General features: G+C 50.8%; 1 protein-coding gene across 1 annotated transcript in view; it reads left to right on the forward strand.

The window, feature by feature from the left end:
- NOL4L (nucleolar protein 4 like) overlaps positions 1–20,722 on the forward strand; it is a 58,772-nt gene that overhangs the window by 17,454 nt on the left and 20,596 nt on the right. The window contains exons 2-4 of the mRNA XM_062504975.1: positions 99–254; positions 3,845–3,956; positions 8,666–8,775. Of these exons, the coding sequence (XP_062360959.1) occupies positions 99–254; positions 3,845–3,956; positions 8,666–8,775 (378 nt within the window). The remainder of the gene's footprint in view (positions 1–98; positions 255–3,844; positions 3,957–8,665; positions 8,776–20,722) is intronic.

The following is a 20,722-nucleotide window of genomic DNA, read 5'->3' on the forward strand; positions in this document are numbered from 1 at the left end:
TGCCACTCTGCCCCCTCCAACCGCATTAGCCCCGGGCCGATCTCGTCACCCCTGTCACCCATCGCTGACACTAACTCAACTTGCCTGCACTGTTGTAGGGGGCAGATGGACTGTCGGAGCCCGAGGGCATCTCTCTGAAACGCGTGGCTGTGGTGGAAGATTTCTTTGACATCATCTACTCGATGCATGTGGAAAGCTCGTCGGAGCCGGGCAAAGCACCCAAACATGCCGGGCAGAAGAAAACCTACCGAGCGGTGAGATTCCCCTCGTGCCCCGGGCAGGGAGGGCACTGGAGCGGAGGGGCTGCGGGAGGGAGAGTCCCTCGGGAATGGGGATGACAGGGCAGGTAGAAGCAGAGCTACTGGCGGGAGGCAGAGGCAAGGCAGAGCCCAGTGTGCCTGTGCGGGGAGGCGTGAGGAAGGAGGGGTTTAAAGGCAGAGCAGCTGTGCTCGGGGACAGGAATCCGGGCTGCAGCGGCAGCACAGCGCGGCTGCTGGGAGAGGAGAGAGCAGGGGAATCATACAAAGACACTGTGCATGTCTGAAGGGAAAAGGAAGAGAAGTCCTCAGTACCAGTGACGGACAAGAGAATGTTTATCCAGACCCTTGCATGCTCTGGATCATCTGGCTCCCTGTCTACCTCAGCCAGAGGGAAATGTCTCATGGGAGCCTTGAAGGTCAGGAGTAGCCAGAAAGGGGGACTGGGGCATGGCCGTGGCCCTCCCCTCCACTACAGCCCATCCTGGGTCTTCTCAGTTACAAAATGGAGGCAGGCACCAAGCTAAGTCTTGTCTTGGTTCCTTGGTTCTGTGGATGCCAAGAACCAGCTCTATCCATCCTGAAACACCACTCTAGTTAGGTCAGGAATAATTTAGCTTGAAATGTGCTTCTCCAGGGAGCTTGCTGTTTCTCCTGACTCTGCACAGCCCTTCGATGCAAACATTTAGTCTCTCCTTTTACAGGAAGAGCTGGATTTACTGTCCAAATCCAAGCTACTCCCTTGAATCCCACAGCCCTAAGGACCAGGTCGCTTAGAGACAGGAGTGGCTTGCTGGCAGCTCATCTCTCTGGTGTATACAACGTCTCAGAGAGGTCTTTGCAGGCTGCCCTCATCTCGGTGATGATGCCTGAGGTTCTGCACAGCTCAGTGTGCTGCCAGACTCAGAACAGGGTTGGAGTCTGTCCTGCCGGCCTGCGTCCGTGCTCCATCCACGCTGTAGTGCTGGCAGTGCTAGTGAGGCAGCCCAGTGCCCTGCAGCCTCCCACATGTGGTGGGGGTCCCCAGGGAACAGGGCTCTGCACGCAGAGCTCATGGCATCGCTCTGTGCCCTGAATACTCCAGTCCTGCCCCTGCGGCAGAGCATGGGGCGGGGGCTGGGTCACACAATGACCCTCCCTGTCTGGGGGCAAGTGACCTTTCTATGGTCCGGGGGCGGGCAGCCCCACCAGCATGACCACAATTCAAAAACTTTCTGCTCATTTCCCCAACAGACCACTCCGACCCTTCCCTAATTCCTTCAATTCATCTCTCTGGAGGACTAATCTGTGCCCTGCACAGCCCCAGGGGAGCAGGCTGGATCCGTCTGTTTTCCCAGGCCTGCTCACAGCAGTCAGAGAGCTTCACGCTCCACCCCTCATCTCCCTCTTGAGCTGAGATCATCACATTAGCAGCGTGTATCCCCTCCTGACCTGGCAGGACGCTGCTGGCTGGGCTGCCCAGCCTGGCTCCTGCCCTCTCTCCTGCCCTTGCTCCCCGGAGCGCCTTTGTAGCCTGAGCTGGAAGGTGAAATGGTGCAAGAGCACACGCCACGCCTGGCACGGGTGCACAAAGGGATGCGGCTGGGTGGCCAGCTGGGAGGCTCCAGGGTCCCCTGCCTCCTCCCTGCTCCCTTTCCCCACCACTTCTGATTAGAGACACTGGAGAGTTTGCCCTTGTCCATGACCTCTGGAGGGAGGCAATCAGAAAGGGAGTTTGGATGGGAGATAACTCATCAAGGAAGCTGTCTGCTCTGCACAGCATCAAATCAGCTGAGAAATAACAACTGTATCACTAAAATTAGCTGAACATTTGCAGCAGAGACCGTGGGCTTGCTGGAGCAAAAGAGGCAGGGAGATGGCTGAGCCCGACAGGCAGCGCGCGGGGACAGTTCCCTGCCTGCGACACCACACCACGGCTGCCACCAGCAATTTCCAGGCCCCTCATTTCAGCATTTCTGTGGGAATCCCTTGTGCTCGTGCATCAATAAATATCGCACAGAGGCGAAGACTGAGCTGGCATCCATTCGGCCACAACAGAGCTCGCTGGGGCTGCGGCTAAATAGGAGGAGAATCCCATGAGGACCAGGCACTGCAGCCTCCATTTGAGCGCTGGGACAAGGTCCCCGCCTGAACTTTCCACCCATCTGGCATTCTGTGCGTGTGAAAGCCCGGGCTCTGCTGCCGCGCAGTGGAGATGGATGCGGCTCCCTCCCACCGCAGAGCCGGGCACGGCGCTGCCTTAACCATGATCCAGCAAAGCCTCTGCCCCTGTCCCGCTGCTCTGCTTCTAGAACAGCACCCCCTCAGGGTAGAAAAATGTGTGGAATGTAGATATTTTTGTATTTAATGTGATCTTTTAGAATTTAGGTATTATTTTTTAACTACGTAAGGTAGGAGGACAATGCCCACGGCCAGAGGAGGGGGATCAGGACATCCTGGGCCATCCTCCCAGCTCGGCCCCGACACCAACCCTCACCCACGAGGTGTCTGATTGCAGTCCCACTTCCCGTCCTGAGCCCCACTTCTGTCGGGCTCACAGCCCCGAGGACTGGCACAAACAATTGAATTTCTGTCTGCTTTATGACCCCACTTGTAAGTGCTGTGACCCCTGTGGGGGTCACGGCCCCTGGTTTGGGAACGGCCATGCTCGGACAAGTCACTCAGACCAAACAGGATGGGTGATTAACCATAGGAACCAGCCCAAAGTAAGAGGTGGGCTCTCCACCTTTTAATGCCTTCCAATTAAGAACAGATGTTTTCCTGGATGATGTTTTGGGCACACCACAGACCACTGGGCTGCAGGAGAGCCTGAGTGAAGTTTCATGACTTGTGCTACACAGGTCAGACTCCAAGATTTGATGGTCTTCCATGGTCTTAAAGAAGTCTACATTAAAATTGACTAATTCCTTCTCCAAATAACCTAGTCTGGATCTTTAGAAATACCATAAAATCACTGATGGCAGGAATTAATTGCAATAACAGGACTCTGGGATTGCCAGACACCTTCTGTGGGTGCTTAGGTTTGGATCTAGTGTTTAACTTCAAGCATCCAAGTGTTAAATATTTATCCTTAGCTTTTCCTCATCTATAATATACATATCCCACAAAGGTTCAGGAGACTTAATTCATTACTGTTTGGAAAAATGTTTTCAATTCCCTAGATAAAATGTGTCACAGAAGTGCAAAGTATTATTAACAGTAATTGATTGTCATTGTGGGAAAAAGTGACCTGCCCTTACGAAAGATTAATGGATTCTTCAGGTTACTGGTGTGATGGTAATTAACAATGCAAACAGAGCTGACGAGGCCTTACTTTCATATTTGATTCTTACACGTTCATAGCTTTGCTCTTCCCAGACTCCAAGGGGGAATGAAGAGGAAGGAGTTTCTGGGAAGGTATGGGATACCAAAGGTCTGTTCATGTGTGACTTGATGCCTGACTGGCACAGCAGTTACCCTCCCAAAGTGTTCCCCCACCAATAGCTGCTCTGGAGGGAAGGATTTAAGGATGGAGGGGACAGCGTGTGGCTACGAGCTGTGTCTGTGGTCACTCTTCCAGGACATACAGCTCTCTGTTGTTTCCCCAGATTGCAGAGACCTATGCTTTCCTCCCGAGAGAAGCTGTGACCAGGTTCCTGATGAGTTGCACTGAGTGCCAGAAGAGGATGCATTTCAACTCCAATGGCCTGGAGCCCAAAGGTAAAGGCAAGTGACTTCTGCCAGCAGAGCTGACACTGCACTTTGTACCAGCACAGTGCCACTGACATCTGCCAGATACTGCCCTGTCCAGGAGATACATCGTAGCCTAAGGGTTTTCCTAATCTGGGCTGTTCTTCGTTTTATAGCCAAGATGAAGGAATTGCTTAAACCTGCTTCTTACTGCTTAGGGAGCAGAAGCAGCCTGGCTTTCTTTCTCTGCTTCCCCAGTGCCACCCAAAACTTGGGTCAAAAATACCACAGATATGGCTACAATCAACCCATGATCATGTGTGGGTGGAAACTTCAATATCTTAAAAAAAATTACCTAAAGTTTTTCCCTGGAACTGGTAATTTTGTACTGAAAGACACAGAGTATGTCTGAATAGCTGAAGTTTCTGATAAAGAAACAATTTACACTAATAGATAAGCAAGTGATCCAGAGTTAGATAATAGCAAGTGTTTTGGCAATCACAGTTACACTGTGCCTGCATACACACACAGTTAGTGTGGCCACTGAGGTGGTTGACTTGTTGTAGTGCTTTTGTGGACAAGCCCAGTCTGCAGCTCCCTAGGACTAAGAAAGAACAGGAGTGGGGAGAAGATGGGACCAGGTACTCTTCCAGAATAGCTAGTTAAATGTTTGTGTGGGGTTTTTTTCTGAATTACAAAGTTGTTTTCATGATCAAGTGCAAAGTATCAAAGTGATGTTGGTTTCAGCCATTAAAATTGCTTCTTTTAAAAAAACCTAAGCAAACTGCAGGGAGTTGGTCTGTTTTAAGAGTGGCAAGGCAAAGTGGCTCATTTGGCAACTCTTATCAAGAAGGAAGCTGAATTAAAAAAAAAAAAAAAGCCCAACAATAGAGAATTTCTAGTATTAAATACTGATTGCCAGCTGTTTACTGCTGGGAGCAGTGCTATGGACATCCCAGAGGTTTTGTGTAAGTGGATTATGTGCCATCTATCCAAAGGTAACTGAAATTCCTTGTACTCATTATATTTTTAAAAAACTCTCAAAAACTCTCCCAAATAACTCCATGTGAATTCTATTTAGTTGATGCTCCATTACCACAGCACTTCCCACTCTGCCAGCTACAGGCCTGATCCTTCTTTCCAATTACATCAAGAAAAGTTTTGGCCTTTGGCCTTGCTGGGAGCGAACCTGACCTTCACACTGATTGCACTGCATCCATCACGGGTGATGTTCCAAGCACTGCGGCTGCAGCAGCCAGCTTATGGATGGGAAGGGTGATGGGATGAGTCAGGCCAACAGGGATGCCACTTGCTGGCTTCACCCACACCAGGACACCTTCCTAAATGCCTATCAGTAGCTGAGCTGCCAGTTCCAGAGCTTGGGATCCCGTTTCAGGAGGAGGCTAATGGAAAGGGTTGGTGTTCCTTCACAGATTCACAGACTGGTTGCGTTTGGAGGGAACCTTAAAGTCCATCTCATTCCAACCCCTTGCCAAGGGCAGGGACACCTTCCATTAGATCAAGTTGCTCAAAGCCCTGTCCAACCTGGTCTTCCTTCAGGGGCTTCCACCCACCCACCATCCTGTATCTGCTGTGCCTCTCCCAGCAAGACACACCCATCCCAGTTCAGAGGCAGCTCATGGAACACCTGGTTCTGGATATCCCCCCACATGTGGTCCTAGCTGTGGGAACCATGATCAGGGTTGACATCCATCTGTCCTGAACAAATTTATAGATTAATATAAATTGATTATTTTAATAAAGCTTCTCCCCTTAGCAGTTCTCTTAAAAATAAATCAGACAGGAATACAAAGGATACCACAGGTAAAAAGTCTTACTTACCCACCAGGAATGAAAGGACAGAAGTGCTTCTCTGCCTGAATAGCACCTAAATAATGACTAAGTACGTGTGAAAATGCATTGAGTAGCTTAGCTAGGGTTACTTTTACTGGGGAAGTAACAGAATCAGTTTTACTGATTTTGCTAACACCTATTCAGGAATTTATCAGGAGCAAATCACCTGAAAAAAACACTGGGGTCATAGAAGAATTACTGAGGTGTATGCATGTGCATACACACATACAAGCACATACAGGCAAAGTTTAACCCAGTAAGATGATAAAATTTGAGTCCTTCCCGTCTCTTTCTACTTCTCTTGTCCATGAAACAAATCTGAACACATTTAATTTATGATCACAAAAATCCTTAATTAAACATATCTGACATCAAACCCTGCAGGGCAACCACATCATTCATAAAAGCAAATTGTCTTGCTTATGGGAAAGTTTGAACGTCACTGGACTTCACTGGGATCTTTTTAGAGTGTTATTAAATTAGGAGTAATTCTGGTGGAGTGATAAAAATGTGGAGCTAGGATCAAAACCATTTCTGCCTGTTCCATCTGTGTGTCCAACATGTAGGGCATGTGACAGAGATAACTGAAAAATGAGCTAAAGGATTCCAGGAGCTTCCTCTTGTGACATAGGATGTGAGGATTTGAGGATTGTTCCCGTGGAGCCCCCCAGGCCTTTTAAAACAAAGGTTTTCTTTCTTTTCCAGATAACTTAGGGGAAAAAAAAAAAAAAGGGTTTGGTTTCTTGGGCTCAAACCCTTATGTGGTGCAGTTGCAGAAATTCACAGTAAATTTTTGGCCTCTAATGGGATTGTTCCAAATTTACAGGAGGATGGTTTCAGGCAGAATCTAAGCACTAAAAGATCACTTACCTCACTCTTCCTCCCCATCTGAAGTTGCTGAGCTGCTCCTGTTCAGCTTCATTCATCTCTGCAACGCTGAGCAGTGGAGTGGGGCATGGCAGGAAAGCAACTTATCATCCTTGGAGATCTGAAACACTCACCTCGTCCATGCCTGTTCTTCAGGAGAGAGCAGCTCTATCTGTGTTACCCTTAGCAAATGCTTTCCTAAACTCTTAGGGGCTCAGCCAGCTGGGGAAGGTGTCAGGTTTTGTTCCTGTGAAAAGCTCCCCTTGCACTGGGATTTTAGCATCTTTTCATCACAGCACAGCATCAGTGCACAGCAGAATAACGGTTTATTTTAGTTGTTTAATATATAGAAACATAAAAGTGCTCCTAATCTGTAGGTCAAAGCGTGACAGAGACTGCTGACCTACAACCATGAGAAAAGATGGAGGAATCAGTTTACAAGGTTCCTAAAAGCTTTGGACCTTCATATTTGGGCAAGTTGATTCCTTGAGTGGCACTAGCCACACTTCCCTGCACCCATAGGCAGGAATGCTCCACCTGCCTGGGAATGGACTAGATGAACCTGAGAAAAAAGCATTGTATCTCCATGGACCCAGTCAATGTGTCAATAGAGAAGATTTGCAAAGACCTTTGTGATGTTTAAGTCCATTACAGGCAGTTTTGGGGTCGGGTAATTTCTTGATCAGACAGGATGGATGTGGTGTCTCCAGAGGTGTGGAGCATCTTCAGGTCTGTTCAGTTTTGACAGGACTTTTTGACACTCAGCATTTCTGAGAAGCAAGCCCATTAGGATTGGGTTGATGGCTTTTTCTGAGGTGCTGTAAAACATTTTGTGAAAGCTCCTTTTCAAGGGTCTCTGTCACACATGCCTGTGAAACCAGTGACCCCAGAAAATGCAAGCCAGCCAGGGAGATTCAGAACAAGGAATGGAAAGCTCCCACCATCAGTTCACCTTCAGCTCTTGGGAATCCTTCTGCCCCCATTGCTGCTTAAACTCCCTGTCCAGTGGATACCACACATCCCTTCAGCATGTGCTGGAAGGCTGGATTAACTCTCCAAACTTGCATCTGCCTGTGCTGAGGGCAAAGAAATCTTCCTTGTAGCCATCAGCCATCCCTGTGGGCAATGGCAGCTTTCCTCCTGGACAAACCCACTGCATGAGCCTGCAAATTCAGTGTTAGAACAGATCATTCCAGCAGCCTTCATGTTCTGTGTCCTGCAGGATCCTCAGTGGTGGTGGCAGAGCAGAAGAATCTTTGAGAATTCAGGGAAATCTGAGAATTTGCTTTCTGGGGACTCGGCCTGGCCAGACAGAGTGATTTGCAGGAGCATCCAAACCTGGAGCCATCTCTAGAGCTCAATGTGATACAGCCAGAGGAATCAACAGGAACAATTTAAATTAAAGATCTCTAAAATTAAGTTTGTGTTTTAATGAGGATGTTAAAAATAATCTTCATCACCAGATAGAGATACTTAATACGTTGCCTTAATGTTAACTCCTACCTGAGGGAATCCCAGCAAAATTGGCAAGATTTTACAATGCTGAAGCAAGCTGCAAATAGATCCTTGTTCATCACCTCCTGTATAAATCCCATGTGCATAGAAGTGCTTCTGAAGCTTCAGCAAGACTTGGTATGTTCCTCAAGTTTGGAGGACACTGAAAAATTATACATTATGTGTAGTTTTTTTCACAGGTGACAGCAATGCCTGCTTTTCTTTTTCTTTTTCTTTTTCTTTTTCTTTTTCTTTTTCTTTTTCTTTTTCTTTTTCTTTTTCTTTTTCTTTTTCTTTTTCTTTTTCTTTTTTCTTTTTTCTTTTTTCTTTTTTTTATTTTTCCCAAGACAACATCTGTTCTGTAATTATGTTCTTGGTGGGGTCGTGTTCTTAGAGGAGCCTTCTCTCAGTGGGTGGTGGCTCTTGCCAGGGATTTGAAATTCTCCTGAATACCCCTGAGTAACAGTTATGAGAACATACCTGCACCTCCCTCATCTAAATAAAGCTTTTCCTCTGTTCTTCAGAGAGCGAGCCACCTTCCTCCTTGGTTTCTGGGATCATTGACTACAACATGCCCCTCACCTCGACTTACCTGAAGCAGATGAAACTGCGGGTGATGAATTCACAGGAGCAGGTGAGTGACGTGTCGGATCTGCCTGTGCCGGAGCACGGGGGTGGGGCACATTGATTCTGGGAGGATGTTTTTGGGAATGGCTGCTTTCTCCGAGCTTCTCAGGCTCTGACCAAGTGCTGGTGCATGGAAGTTGGGAGAAAGTGCATCCTGGGTCTCCTGGCTCAGGGGAAGCTGGGCTGCTTCAGAGTCGTGCTAGTGGAGAGAGACAGAGATGGGCTTGATTAAGTTATTGCTTATAACAGTCTGCTTGTTCTTTAGACATACGGTTCTTCTAAGAAATTGTTTTAAAAATAAATACGGCAAGTAGTAATTTGTTTATCTCCCACTGGTGTCTGGGAGCTTTAGCAGATGGGGTCTGAAGCCCAGACCTGGCTTTGGTTGCTCTGGGGCTCTATTAAACTGTTTAGCAATTTGAGGGGGTTCAGCTGCAGTCGCTCCGCTCCCACGTCAAAGTGGGACACAGCTCTGTTGTTTGGTGACAGTGTTAAGCCACTGGATTTTGCTTTGGGGATGTATGGGGCACCCTGCCACAGGATTATACCCAGGCTGTGCAATTTTCTGAAGTTCTGCAGCTGCAGAATTAGCTATGGGAACCTCTGTGCACCATGGAAACAGTCTATAAAAAGAAAAGTATGTTTTACTTGCTCCCCACAATCTGCACTGGAAGCCAGTGTTGGATTTTCTTTCCAGCACACTGAAACCTGAACCTGATTTCACACATTGCTGCCAGTGGCAAGATGTGACAGCATTTGCATGGTGCTGTGGTGGAAAATGTTGCTGGGAGCCTGAGCACCCGATGGGGGCTTTTATCCAGCAGCTACCTAAGGGGATGTGGGTTAGATCATCACTGCCAGGGTGTAAAATGCCACGTGTGAGTTTGCTGGAGGGATACCGACCTCCTCCATCACTTCTATTGTGAAACCTTCTTGCTGGAGGACAAAATGGCATCTGGTGGGAAGCATTTCTGTGTCTCAGAGCTTTTACCTTTGCGCTTGTTTGACACTTGAGTGAGTTTCAGGATTTGTTTCAGGCTTTGAAAGGTGAAAGGCTCATGTGCCAGGTTTTGTGCTCAGGAGGGGTTGGGCAGTAGAACTGTGCACAATTTGAGGGGCAGTTGGGCTGAACTGGACTGGGCTGAACTGAGCTGGGGACATGGAGTGGATGGATGTGCCCCTTTGTGCCATCTGATTGCTACTTTGGGACCACTTCTGGATAAATAGGCCAACATGTTCCAACCACCTTTGGGTTCAGCACTGTTTGCTGGGTCTTGGTGCAGCTCCTGACAGAGTGGCATTAGTGTGGCAGACCCTGCAATCCTGTTCTTCACTAAGATTGGGGACTCAGGAGCCATGAAAGCTGGCTGTGCTTTTCAGCATTTGAGGTAGTTGTTTCAAGTTACTCAGAGGACTGAGTGGTTTGACTTGTCACCATTTATGCATTTTCAACCAGTTCCTCTTGCCTCTGAAGCTGCTTAAGGGAAGTGTGCTACAAAGCTTCATTAAACTCCTGTACCCAGTTTATACAGGTAGCAAACTGGCCTTGCAGTTTGATCTTACTCCCAGGACATCAAACCACCCAGAAGGTGGGAGGCTTCAGTAGTGGATCTTGTTTTTGAGCTGCCTGCTTAGGGATGCTTGTTTTTGAGAACTTTGGCTGGTAATTTAGATTTTATACCCTGAATTTTGGTGCAGCAGTTTGCACTGGAACTGTCACTAGATCGATATAACGTGCTGCTAATATGAATACTCCTGAAGCTTGCAGGGATTGGAATGGAAGCGGATGTCATGCGGGAACAAAAAGTGACCAGCTGAGGCAACCAGCAGTTGTTGGTTTAGATCATAAATCAAATGGTTTGATGTTATTCCCTGCCTCTAAAGTTTTCCTTCTCCTTTGCTCCTGTTGTTACACTGCAGCACAGCTTTCGAAGCTTTTCAAGCTGTAGCAGCCAAGGGAAAAACCTGTTTGGAAGAAGTAAAATTTGCTGTTCACTGTGTTACTGAAACTGATTTCTGAGAGCAAAGTCAAAAAAAAAAGATCAGTCCTATTGCTCAGACTTCTGAGGTGTTGAAATTTTCTGTCATGACAAAAGTCTGGAGAGGATTCAGATCGTTGGACCTGCTGGGGAAAATCTAGCAGGATTTGAGTGCAGTCTCTTCGGACATGGGACATTCCCCATCTTCCCCTAGGGAATCAATAGAATTATTTAGGTTGAAAAGATCTTCAGGATCACTGAGTCCAACCATTCCCCTAATACTGCCAAGTCTACCACTAAACCATGTCCCCAAGTGCCACATCAACATGGCTTAAATCCCTCCAGGGATGGTGGTCAGCTGTTCCAGGGCTGGACAACCCCTTTGGTTATGGAATTTTTCCTAATATCCAACCTAAACCTCCCCTGGTGCAATTTGAATGAAAACAACTGCCACACTCCTGAGGCAGCTGTGGCTGGACCTGGAGCTGCTAATACTGAGGCTACATGAAGAAAACGTGTGTGATAATGCCAATAACAGGGGGCAGTTCCCTCCCTGCTAATTTTATTCTTCATACTTTGCACTGGAAAGAAAACAGTGCCATGGTTTCTTCCTGGAGGAGCCTGGCAGTCTGTGTGGAGCATGGTCTGTAGAACACAGGCTGTGTGACACAAGCTGCTGTTCTCTCTTCCCCAGGGTTAGGGTTGCACAGTTCAGATGTTGCAACTTTTGGAGTTCCAGGTGTTTGCCAACTGAAAGAGCCTTCTAAAGACAGTAGAAATAATTCTGATTTTTATGCAAATGCAAAACAGGCAGAAAATACAACCTGCTTTTAAAATTTGCACTATGTAGATATCTCCTGCAAGGGTTTTATCTATCAGCATATCCAGGCTGCTCTCGCTGAGCGCTGCCATTGTGCCACTTTGCTGCCTTCCTCTCACTAACATTTGATGGTGTTAATAGAAATAAATTAAGCAAAGGACTCGTGTTTCCCTTGGCTTTGGCCAAAAGCAATTATTTGTATGCAGCAGCACCAGGAGAAACTCACTTCACTTGGGGTAACGATGAGTGAATTTATGCCAAAGTGGCCTTTTAACTTCATTATTCGGGGGGGAAAAGTGTGTGTAAGTGTAATCTATTAGTTCTGCTAAGCACATCAGTATTAGGGCACCAGTGTCTCCAGAAGGAAGCACAGCCAGAAGAACCTTAAAGAAAGCATTTTATCCTTGCTTAGGGACAAAAAATTGTCAGAAGAGAAGCTCTTTATGTTTTTGCTTGCAAAATGAAGAGTTCCCACAGAATATATTTCTATCTATTTTTTGGAGTCAGAACATCTGTTCTGGGACAGTGGAAAACAGCAGAGACCTGTGTTGCTTATACTGGGTTCAGTAGCATGTCCAGGTTCTTCTGGGGTAGGAATCTTCCTTTATCCACATTTTTTAACCAGTTCTCATATGTATGAAAAATCAGGCCCCTTACCCTTTCCAGACTGCTGAATTAGCCCCATTTCATGGTATCTACCAAGGCATTAAAGCATCTCTGAACTGCTGACTTTCCCAATCTAGCAGCAAAAATGAATGAATTGAAGATATTTGATATTTATCTATACTGATTCTTCTACCTCATTTTCAAATGCTAAATATTAGCATTTTTAAATGATTGGTTATTCTATTGCAGTCATTCTTCAGACAATCTTTTCTGTGTTTCTCAACATCAGCCTTGGATTTTTTTTTTTATGCCGGTGTTGGGCAAGGTTTCCACTGGTGACAGGAGGAATAGAAAGATTTTAAGAGGACAAATCCCAGCACTGAAATGCCAGGCGTTCTCTCTCTGCTCCAGAGTTGTTGCTGCTCCCTTGGCAGAAACAGTCCAGGGCCGAGTAACCAGGTTTAAATGATACAGAAACGTTTTCAAAGATTGCTTCAGTGGCTGCTGGCAGAAGGTCACGCAATCAGTGAATGGCAGGAGCTGCTCTTGGATGGGAAATAAGAAGAATGTTTTTCTTGTTGCTATGGCTTTGCTGCACTGACTTGTAAGTGTTTGAGAGGGACAGAGCCTTGTCCCGCACCATCACACATCCCATCCATCCAGTAATTTCCCTGTAAACCTGGAGTGTGATGGTGTGTGGATGTGAGGTGATTTTCAGAGCACTATTTCAAGCAATGTTTTAGCTCAGACAGCTGGATAATCCTGGAAGGGGGGCACAGGGGCTTAAATCCCACCAATGTACATGGAGCTGGTCTTGTCTGGTGCTGGTGAGGATCAAATCTCTGCAGGATTTGAAAGCTCACAGAGCCTCATGACCAGAGGCTGCTTGGCAATGTGAATTCCCTCCTCATTTTTCTCTGGTCTACCCATTACTGTGCTTGCTCACTTCAGTGTCTCAGAGGCTCTGAGAGCAGCTAAGATGCATCTTACCCTGGCACTCACTCTCTTCCTTCTGCTTTGGAGCCATCTCCAGCCGGTCCTGGGGGTGTAGAAGGCAGGGAGGGGAGCCTGCAGCCATGGAGAAGGGTGCACACTGGGTTTTTATTTTCAGTCTGTAAGTTCAATAGTGAGAATTGCAGACACCTCATTCCACATAGTTCAGAGACCAGCAGCAAATTTGGCAGAGCTGGCAGCTGCTGGGTGAGCCCTGGGACCTGGATTTAGCTGAGTGCTTCATGAAGGCATCCTGAAGAAACGCTGTGTGTGTTCACAGAAGTGAGGAAGGCAGAAGCAGGCAGTACTTCAAAGGAAGTGGGATGATGCGTTTGCATCACATGAGGATGATAAGGTACTTCCCAGTCCATTAAAGAGGGTGTTAAACATCTCCGGGAATAAATACCTCTAGATCAACTTGACTTGAGCTCTAGACTGCTCTCATTTAAGAGTCTTTGTCTTGGTATGGGAAGATCTTTGTTTCCTGTTGCTAATTTTTAAGTCGTTTTTGAGCACTAGGGAAGTTCCCTAAACGCAACCTTAGGCACAGAAGGGACCACTGGCCGTAGGCACAGGGAGACACCGAGTTAGAAACAAATTTCCTCGCTGCTCGGCGGGCTCGGCTGCACAGCCCTCTAGTGGGGACAGATCTTCTGCCGCCGGGAGCCGACCTTGCCTGGGAAATTCCGGATCTGCTCTTAACGACAGAGATCGTCCAGGCAAATCCAGGTCCAGTTGTCACACAAGTGTTCTTTACTGGCGAAGATGCTTTAGCAAAACTTTCATCCTTGGCCGAACGGCTCATGAGACGCAGGAGGTCAGATGACCTATTCATTTAGCCTGGTTTCACCCTGGTGTGAATGGGTCGCTTTCAGTGAAGGGCAACTCATTTTTGTCACTGGGAATTAAGTCTGACATTCCCAGCTAGTAAAAACTCGGGAGCTATTATTTCCCGCTGCGTGGATGTGTCAGTACTTTTCCCAGGTGTTCCAGGTGAGCTTTGTTTGTTCAGTATGATGTGTGCTGTGAGCAAACAGTGTGAGACCGACATGGGCTGGCCGGGGTCGATCCTGCCACTGTAGCTCTTGTCTTCCAGCGAGAAGTGGTGCCAAGGCTCTAACTATTTGTTGTTTTGTTTAATCATGCTATTTTCTATAAGAAAGGAGGTGGTATTGCCTGTTTCTAGTGATGCTGGGGATAATCCACCCCTGGAACAACTCAGGTGTATTTAGTTGCTGCATGTGACAGCTCCAGTCCGTTATCAGGCACCAGTGGTCCCTTCCCCACTCTCTCTTTGCTTCCCTATGGTGTTGTGCAGCTCAGCTAAGGTCCTGGAGAAGTGGCTGGGGGATGTTTAGAAGTTTCTCTGGCTCTCAGTGGAGCTGTGGTTGTCATGCAGATCCACCCATGGGAAACTGGGACTGGTCACTCTCCACCACACACGCCTATCCTGGTGCCTGTTACCTGGTCTCGGAAGCCTGCTACAGCCAAACTGCATGAGCTTGTGTCTGGGAACACTGAATAAGCAGGGCAAAAAGCCACACAACCTCTCTTTAATTCCTCATTTCTTCCCAGTACATTCCCTGTTTGGTAAGGAGAGCTGCTGCCCATTTGCTTGTGTGTTAACCAGCATTGAAGGCAGCTGTTCCTGGTGGAACTGGAAACAAGGTTTTGATTCAGGACCTTTAAAGTGGGAAATATTTCCAGGGGAAAAAGTAAAGATGTCATCCTCAGAGTGATAAAAACACTACATAGAGTAGTCTCATGGATCCAGTTGGATCTGTCCTGTTCCTGTGGAAAGCTGTGCATGGTGGGCTGTTCTGCATCACCTCAAAGCTCAGGTGCTGGTGTGCTGTACATTGACTTTGATCAAGTCACACAAATGGCTGTTTCTTAATTGCCTTCTCCCTTTAAAAAGGGGATAATACCTTAGAGAGACTTCTGAGGTCTTGCTCACTAATAAAGCTCTTCAAGAGCTTGGATGGCAACTACTTTGAGAGCACAAACTGTTATTAATGATTTCCGTTATTACAGAAGATGAAGCTGTGTGGTTCAGCTTTTTAACCTTGAATTGTGTGCTTGCTTTTGTTTCCTGTGCTGTTCAACCTGCACGGGCAGGTCTGTACCTTGTCTGCTTGAACACACCCCTCAGACCCACACCAGGAGTTGTGTGTGCACAGATGGAGTTGAGGAGTTAGTTTTACTCACAAGGATGGATTCTGAATCGTGTGGAATGTTTGAGAATAGCCTAAAATGGGTTTAGTGGGGGTTCTGTTTATGGTTACTCAATTCTTATTTAGGGGGGGCCAAGAGATCAGCTGTGAAGGTTGTCCTCACTGTATAGAGCAGTGCAGACATCGCTACTGGGGCTGTGGATTTGGGCAGTGGAAATGAATGTTAGGGGACATTTGACTGTCAGGGACCTGTCCCTTCAAACACCCCATTCCCTGTACTCCAGAAGAAAATTCTATCTGCAGAAACATCCTTTCCTCCTCCTGTATTTGGCAGTGACTGGTGTACCCTGTAATACAGAGCTGTATTTCCTTTTCTTCTCTTGGTCTTGGCTCCTGGGAGAAAAAAAAACCCACCCTTCTATTCATGCCCATGCAAGATGCTAACTACGGCTACTTCTAAGGGAGGAGTGATCAGGATGAAGTGGGAATACAGCCCTCAGCGCACAAGAAACTGTAATGAAGTTCCCCAAATCTTTACCCTCCTTTTTTTCCCTGACTCTGCTCTGGATGGCAGATAGGTACAGTGTGGATAAAAGCTGTATCTGCCCCTCATGCCATGCCCTCCTTCAGTCTCTCCTGCCCGTTTCCTTCCTGGCCTTGCCCCCGAGAGAATGGCATTTCACTGCTTATTCCTCAGCAGGGTTTGATGGTCACGGAGGACCCAATGCAGGAGGTCCCGTTTGTTATTTAACCTACTTTTCAGAGGCACAAGAACATCAAGTGACTCGCACAAGGTCGTCCATGAGTCAGTGACTCCTCTGGCGTGATGGCCAGAGCCTGCAGTCCCTGTTCCCTCCACTAGATCCCTGTGCCCACAATCCCCGAGCACCACAACCATTCAATTAAGCTCCTGCAGTGCCTTAAATGTCGTCTGTTCCTGGGTTTGACAGCGGTCCTGGTATTCTTGTGGAGCCTTGCCTTAGGAAATGACAACAGATGAGGTCGGGTCATCGTTAGCGATGCCCTTGGAAGCATCATTGCCTGGTGTGAGGGCAGGCTCTGTGGTGTGGATGCTGTCACAGCTGAGACATGGCTCTTCCCAGGACCTGCAGCTCGGCTCTGATGGCATCCAGCAGGACCCTGCTGGACCAAGACAGTCGGACAGGGAGGCCCAGGCTCTCTGCATGGGCAGATCTGTGTCCATGTGAGGGGGCTGGCAGGTACCAGAGGTAATGAACTCATTGAGAAGAGAGAGGGAAGGAAGCGACTTATAAATAATATATTTGATGTATATTATATATATGATATAGTAACAGCAGCATTGGTTTGTTATGGTGTGCGTTTTTTTATTGTGTAATCTCATAAGGCACTTACCCCTGTTCCTGACAACTCGATAAATTATTATTACCAATTCTATATTTAATTGCCGCAGTTATTTCCCCCTAGACAATTTGAATCTGAAAAATACCCACTAGAAGGGTGCTTGTTGGGCTGTTTCCCAGAGCTTCCCTGGCTGTTTCTGGAGGCAGCCCCTCTTCCGCTGGTGAGCCCCACTTCTGCCAGCCTCGTGACCCCGCGCGCTGGCACAAACAATTGCATTTCTGTCGGGCTCATGACCCTACTTGTAACAGTGGTGACCCCCCTTGGGGTCAGGACCCCTCTCCTGTGCGGGGAACAGCTCCTGCCCAGCAGCTCTTGCTGAATGACTCTTCCCCTCCCTCACTCCCTCTGTGGACCCAACTGTTCCACACTAAGTTTACGGATGTGAAATTTAGGTTAATCCATTTCCAAAGTGGATTAAGCTAACCCACACAAAGGCACTTAGTACAAAATAAGAGTGTCCACATGGTGAGGCAGCATGGAATAGTGACTGTGCTTCAAGCTCTCATCCTGGCCAGTTTGTGTCCTCTGCAAGCTCACCAAACAGAGGCAGGCACTTTGGTCCCAGGGGATGTGCTCTCCCAAATGGCTTTCAGCCGGTCTAGCTTGAAGCCAAAGGAAGTGCAAGGAGTAAACAAAGCCGAGCAATGGGAAGGGGTTAAAGCCCGCTCTGCTGAGGTTCTCCGCAAGGCTCCTGTTCACCTTAAATGGTCAGGATTTTATTTTAGCTTCAGGGAGGAGCAGCAGCCATGGAGCTGGGAGGGCAGAGAAGGCCCTGTGGCTGGGGGCTCCCAGCCCGCTGCCCTCCCAGCCATCCGCTTCCTGCGGAAGGCCCCCAGGGCTCTCGCTCCTGTCTTTCAGCCTCTGGCTCCATGATCAGCCTGGAGGAGATGGAAATGTAGTACTGAATGATGCCCATTTTCACCTCTAGCCTCAGATCTTCCTGAGCCACCCTCTTCCCTTGCCTGCTTCCCTGGCAGTGAGGTGGTTAACACTGGAACAGATAACATCATAAGTGGACATCCGCACTAACAAGCCATAAGCCCAAACCTGGCAGTTCCCATCCTGGCTCTGGCACCATTTCTGGTGCCAGCCTATTGCAGGCTCCACACTGAACTGCTACACTTGGTTTATTTCATAAACCATTTCCTTTGTAACCATTAAATAGTGAAACATGAGGTGGGCTGGGAAGGGGAGATGCTGCAATGCTGGGGCCCATCACTGTGGGGGAGATGTCCCATCATGGTGATCCCAAACTAACACAGAGGTCATTGACCCACTGCCCTCGGAGCCGGGACCCACTGCCTGGGAGTGGGTACCAGCCTGGGGCATGCCGGGACCCTGAGCACTGCCCTGCCAGTGCTGGGACAGAGCATCCCCGTCTTCCCGGGGATCTGGCAGCCGGTGCCCGGCCCAGAGCTGTGCTGGGCAAGCCGCAAGGTTTCCCAACAGCCCTGCTCCAGCCTTCAGAGGCTGCGGCGGTGGGTGATAGTGCTGCCGGCAGCGCTGGGTCCTTCTGCTCCCGCGGAGCGAGGGAGAATTATCAGGAACAAAAGGATTCGGCATCGCGGCACCCACCGCGCGGGGAAGGGGCTGCGGGACCCCACCGCGCCGAGGGCTCGCTGCAGGGGCCCCGCACTCGCACCCGCGCACGGGCGGACCCAGGGACGGAACTCCCGGGGCCGTACCGAGCCTGGCGGGCAGGGGGTCCCCGGACCGGGCCGAGACGTGCGGCAGCCCCCGGTGCTGTGCCGAGCGGAGGGTCCTCGGATCGGCTGCAGCCCCCCGGGCCGTGCGGAACGGAGGATGCCCGGGCGGGTAGCGGCGCTCCCGGCCGATGCGAACCGATCCGTACCGTGCTCCGGCCGCGCATTCTCGCGCCCTCCAGCAGGCGCCCGGCCCTGGACATTGTCTCCTCCCGGGAAAGGGCCCTCCCGGCCCTCCACAATGTGCTCTTCCAGGCGCGGCTCCGCGCCCCCCGCCGCGCCCGGCCCGGTGCGCCCGCCCCCCGCGGCCCCGCTCCCCTTCCCCCGCCGCCCCCGCCCCCTCCGCCCGCGGCCGGGCCCCGCTCGCCCCCCTCCGTCTCCCCGGCTCCCCCCCCCCCCCCCGGGAGCCGGGAGTGACGCGCTCCGCAGCGCCGGCCCCTCTCCCCGGGCAGCAGCTGGCTGTCAGCCTCTCCGGAGCGCCGCCAGCCCGGGCCCCCTCCCTCCGTCCCTCCGTCCCTCCGCCCCGCGCTCCCCGCCGCGCCGCCGGGCTGGCGCAGGCCGGCAGGCCCCGGGCTCCGCTCCAGGTAGGCGCCCGCCCGAGGGGGGCTCCGGTACCGACCCCCGGGGCGGCGGGCGGGGGGGGATGCTCGGGGGCTCCACGCGGCCGCGGTGCTGCGGGGCTGGGGAGGAAAGGGGGGGGGGCCACCGGCGGGCGGGGCGGGGCGGGGCGGGGGGGGGGGCGGTGGCCGCGGGGCCCGGCCCCAACTCTGGGGGGAGCGGCCGCCCCGCGGCCCCGGGAAGTTGCGGGTCGTCCGCCCGGCTGCCCGGCGGCGGGGGGGGGAGGGCGGCGCGTCCTTCCCCGCGCCCGGCGCGGCTTCCCCGCGCCCGGAAGAGCACAAAAGCGCCGAAGAAAGTGGGAGGAGGCGGCGGCGGGAGCGCTCCCGTCCCCGGCCATCCCCGGGCACCGGCCCTGCGCCGCCATCACCACCAGCCCCGGCCCCGGGCGGGGATTGTGCTGGAAATAGCCGCCTCCCTGGAGGTAAAGCCCTACTTACGTGTCAATCCTCGCCGCACGCTGAGCCCCGCACACGCGCGGGCAGGGCTCCATCGCGGGTGTATCTATTTACCTGCGGGTGGGGGTAGGACCGCCACGGGGACTCTCGCCCGGCGCCTCGCACCTCGGTGCTGCGGGGACACACGCGTGGGAACCGCGTCCCACCGGGGTCCCGTGGCCGCCGGGGAGGGTGGGGACACGGGGACCCCCGGCCGCTCAGCCCACAGCGCTGCTTCTTTTGGCCACCGCCTCCAAAACCGGGTCCGTCGCCCCCCCGGACTCTCGCTTCCCGGTGCTGGGGGAAGAGCAGAGTGCCCTTTCACACCGCGCGGTATCAGGCACCGTCCCCACCTCGCATGGAAAAGCAAACGCCTGTGAGCAAGTTCAGGTGCGGAGGAGGCAGGTGCGGGGCTCCAGGGTGGTGGTGGGAGTCGTGCAGCCCGGTCCCCCCCTGCCCCGCGTTCAGCACCTCCTCGCTGAACAGCAGGAACGGGTCAGCGGCTCCGGGAAGGGGCTGCGGGGTCGCCCCCCGCCCTGGCAGCTCCCTGCGCCTCCGGGCTGTGGGAATGCTCGGGGGGTTCCCAGAAGAAGAGCTCTTAGAGAAGGGGGAGGGGGAGAAGGGGGATGAGCTTCCCTTCCTCTTCCATTTGCCGTTTGCCGTTAAAATTAACTGTTTTGCCCATTTTCGGGAGCTAAGAAATTACTCGGGTTTTGTCGGGTCCCGTAGAAATCGGCAGAAATCGCGGTAAATAAGGACGTAAGTGACCTGACAAAGAGCGCCGGGGATATTCTCTTTGGTGTGGGAATTGTACACACGAGTAGGCAGCGCAGTCACAGCTCACCGCCACCACAGCCCGCGTACAACCGTGTGCTGTGAGGCTTCTCGCGTCTTTGAAGCGATGACCACCACAGTATTCGTGGCTGCAGTACCAATCTTTGACCCGGAGTGTTTTATCTTCCATTAGTAAGCCTTTCTCTGCGCTGAACTGGTTAAGTTAGGGTCAAATCTGGTTCAATACCTTCTTGGCATGCTCAGAGGGCTGGGTTTAAACAGTGGCTGAGACGGAGATGAGGCTGCCTTCCTGAGAGCTCGTCCCTGCGCGTCGCTGCCGGGGGTCACGGTGCGAGGAGCTCTGCCCTGGCCAGGTTTGGCAGGTCTGGGGTCTGCCTGTGCCGGGTAGGTCGTGCACGGCACCGGCGTGGCAGTGGAGCAGCTCTGGGGGCTGGCAGTCACGCGTTGCC

Source organism: Cinclus cinclus, chromosome 18, assembly GCF_963662255.1.
Source record: "Cinclus cinclus chromosome 18, bCinCin1.1, whole genome shotgun sequence".
In the NCBI taxonomy this organism is placed as follows: domain Eukaryota; kingdom Metazoa; phylum Chordata; class Aves; order Passeriformes; family Cinclidae; genus Cinclus; species Cinclus cinclus.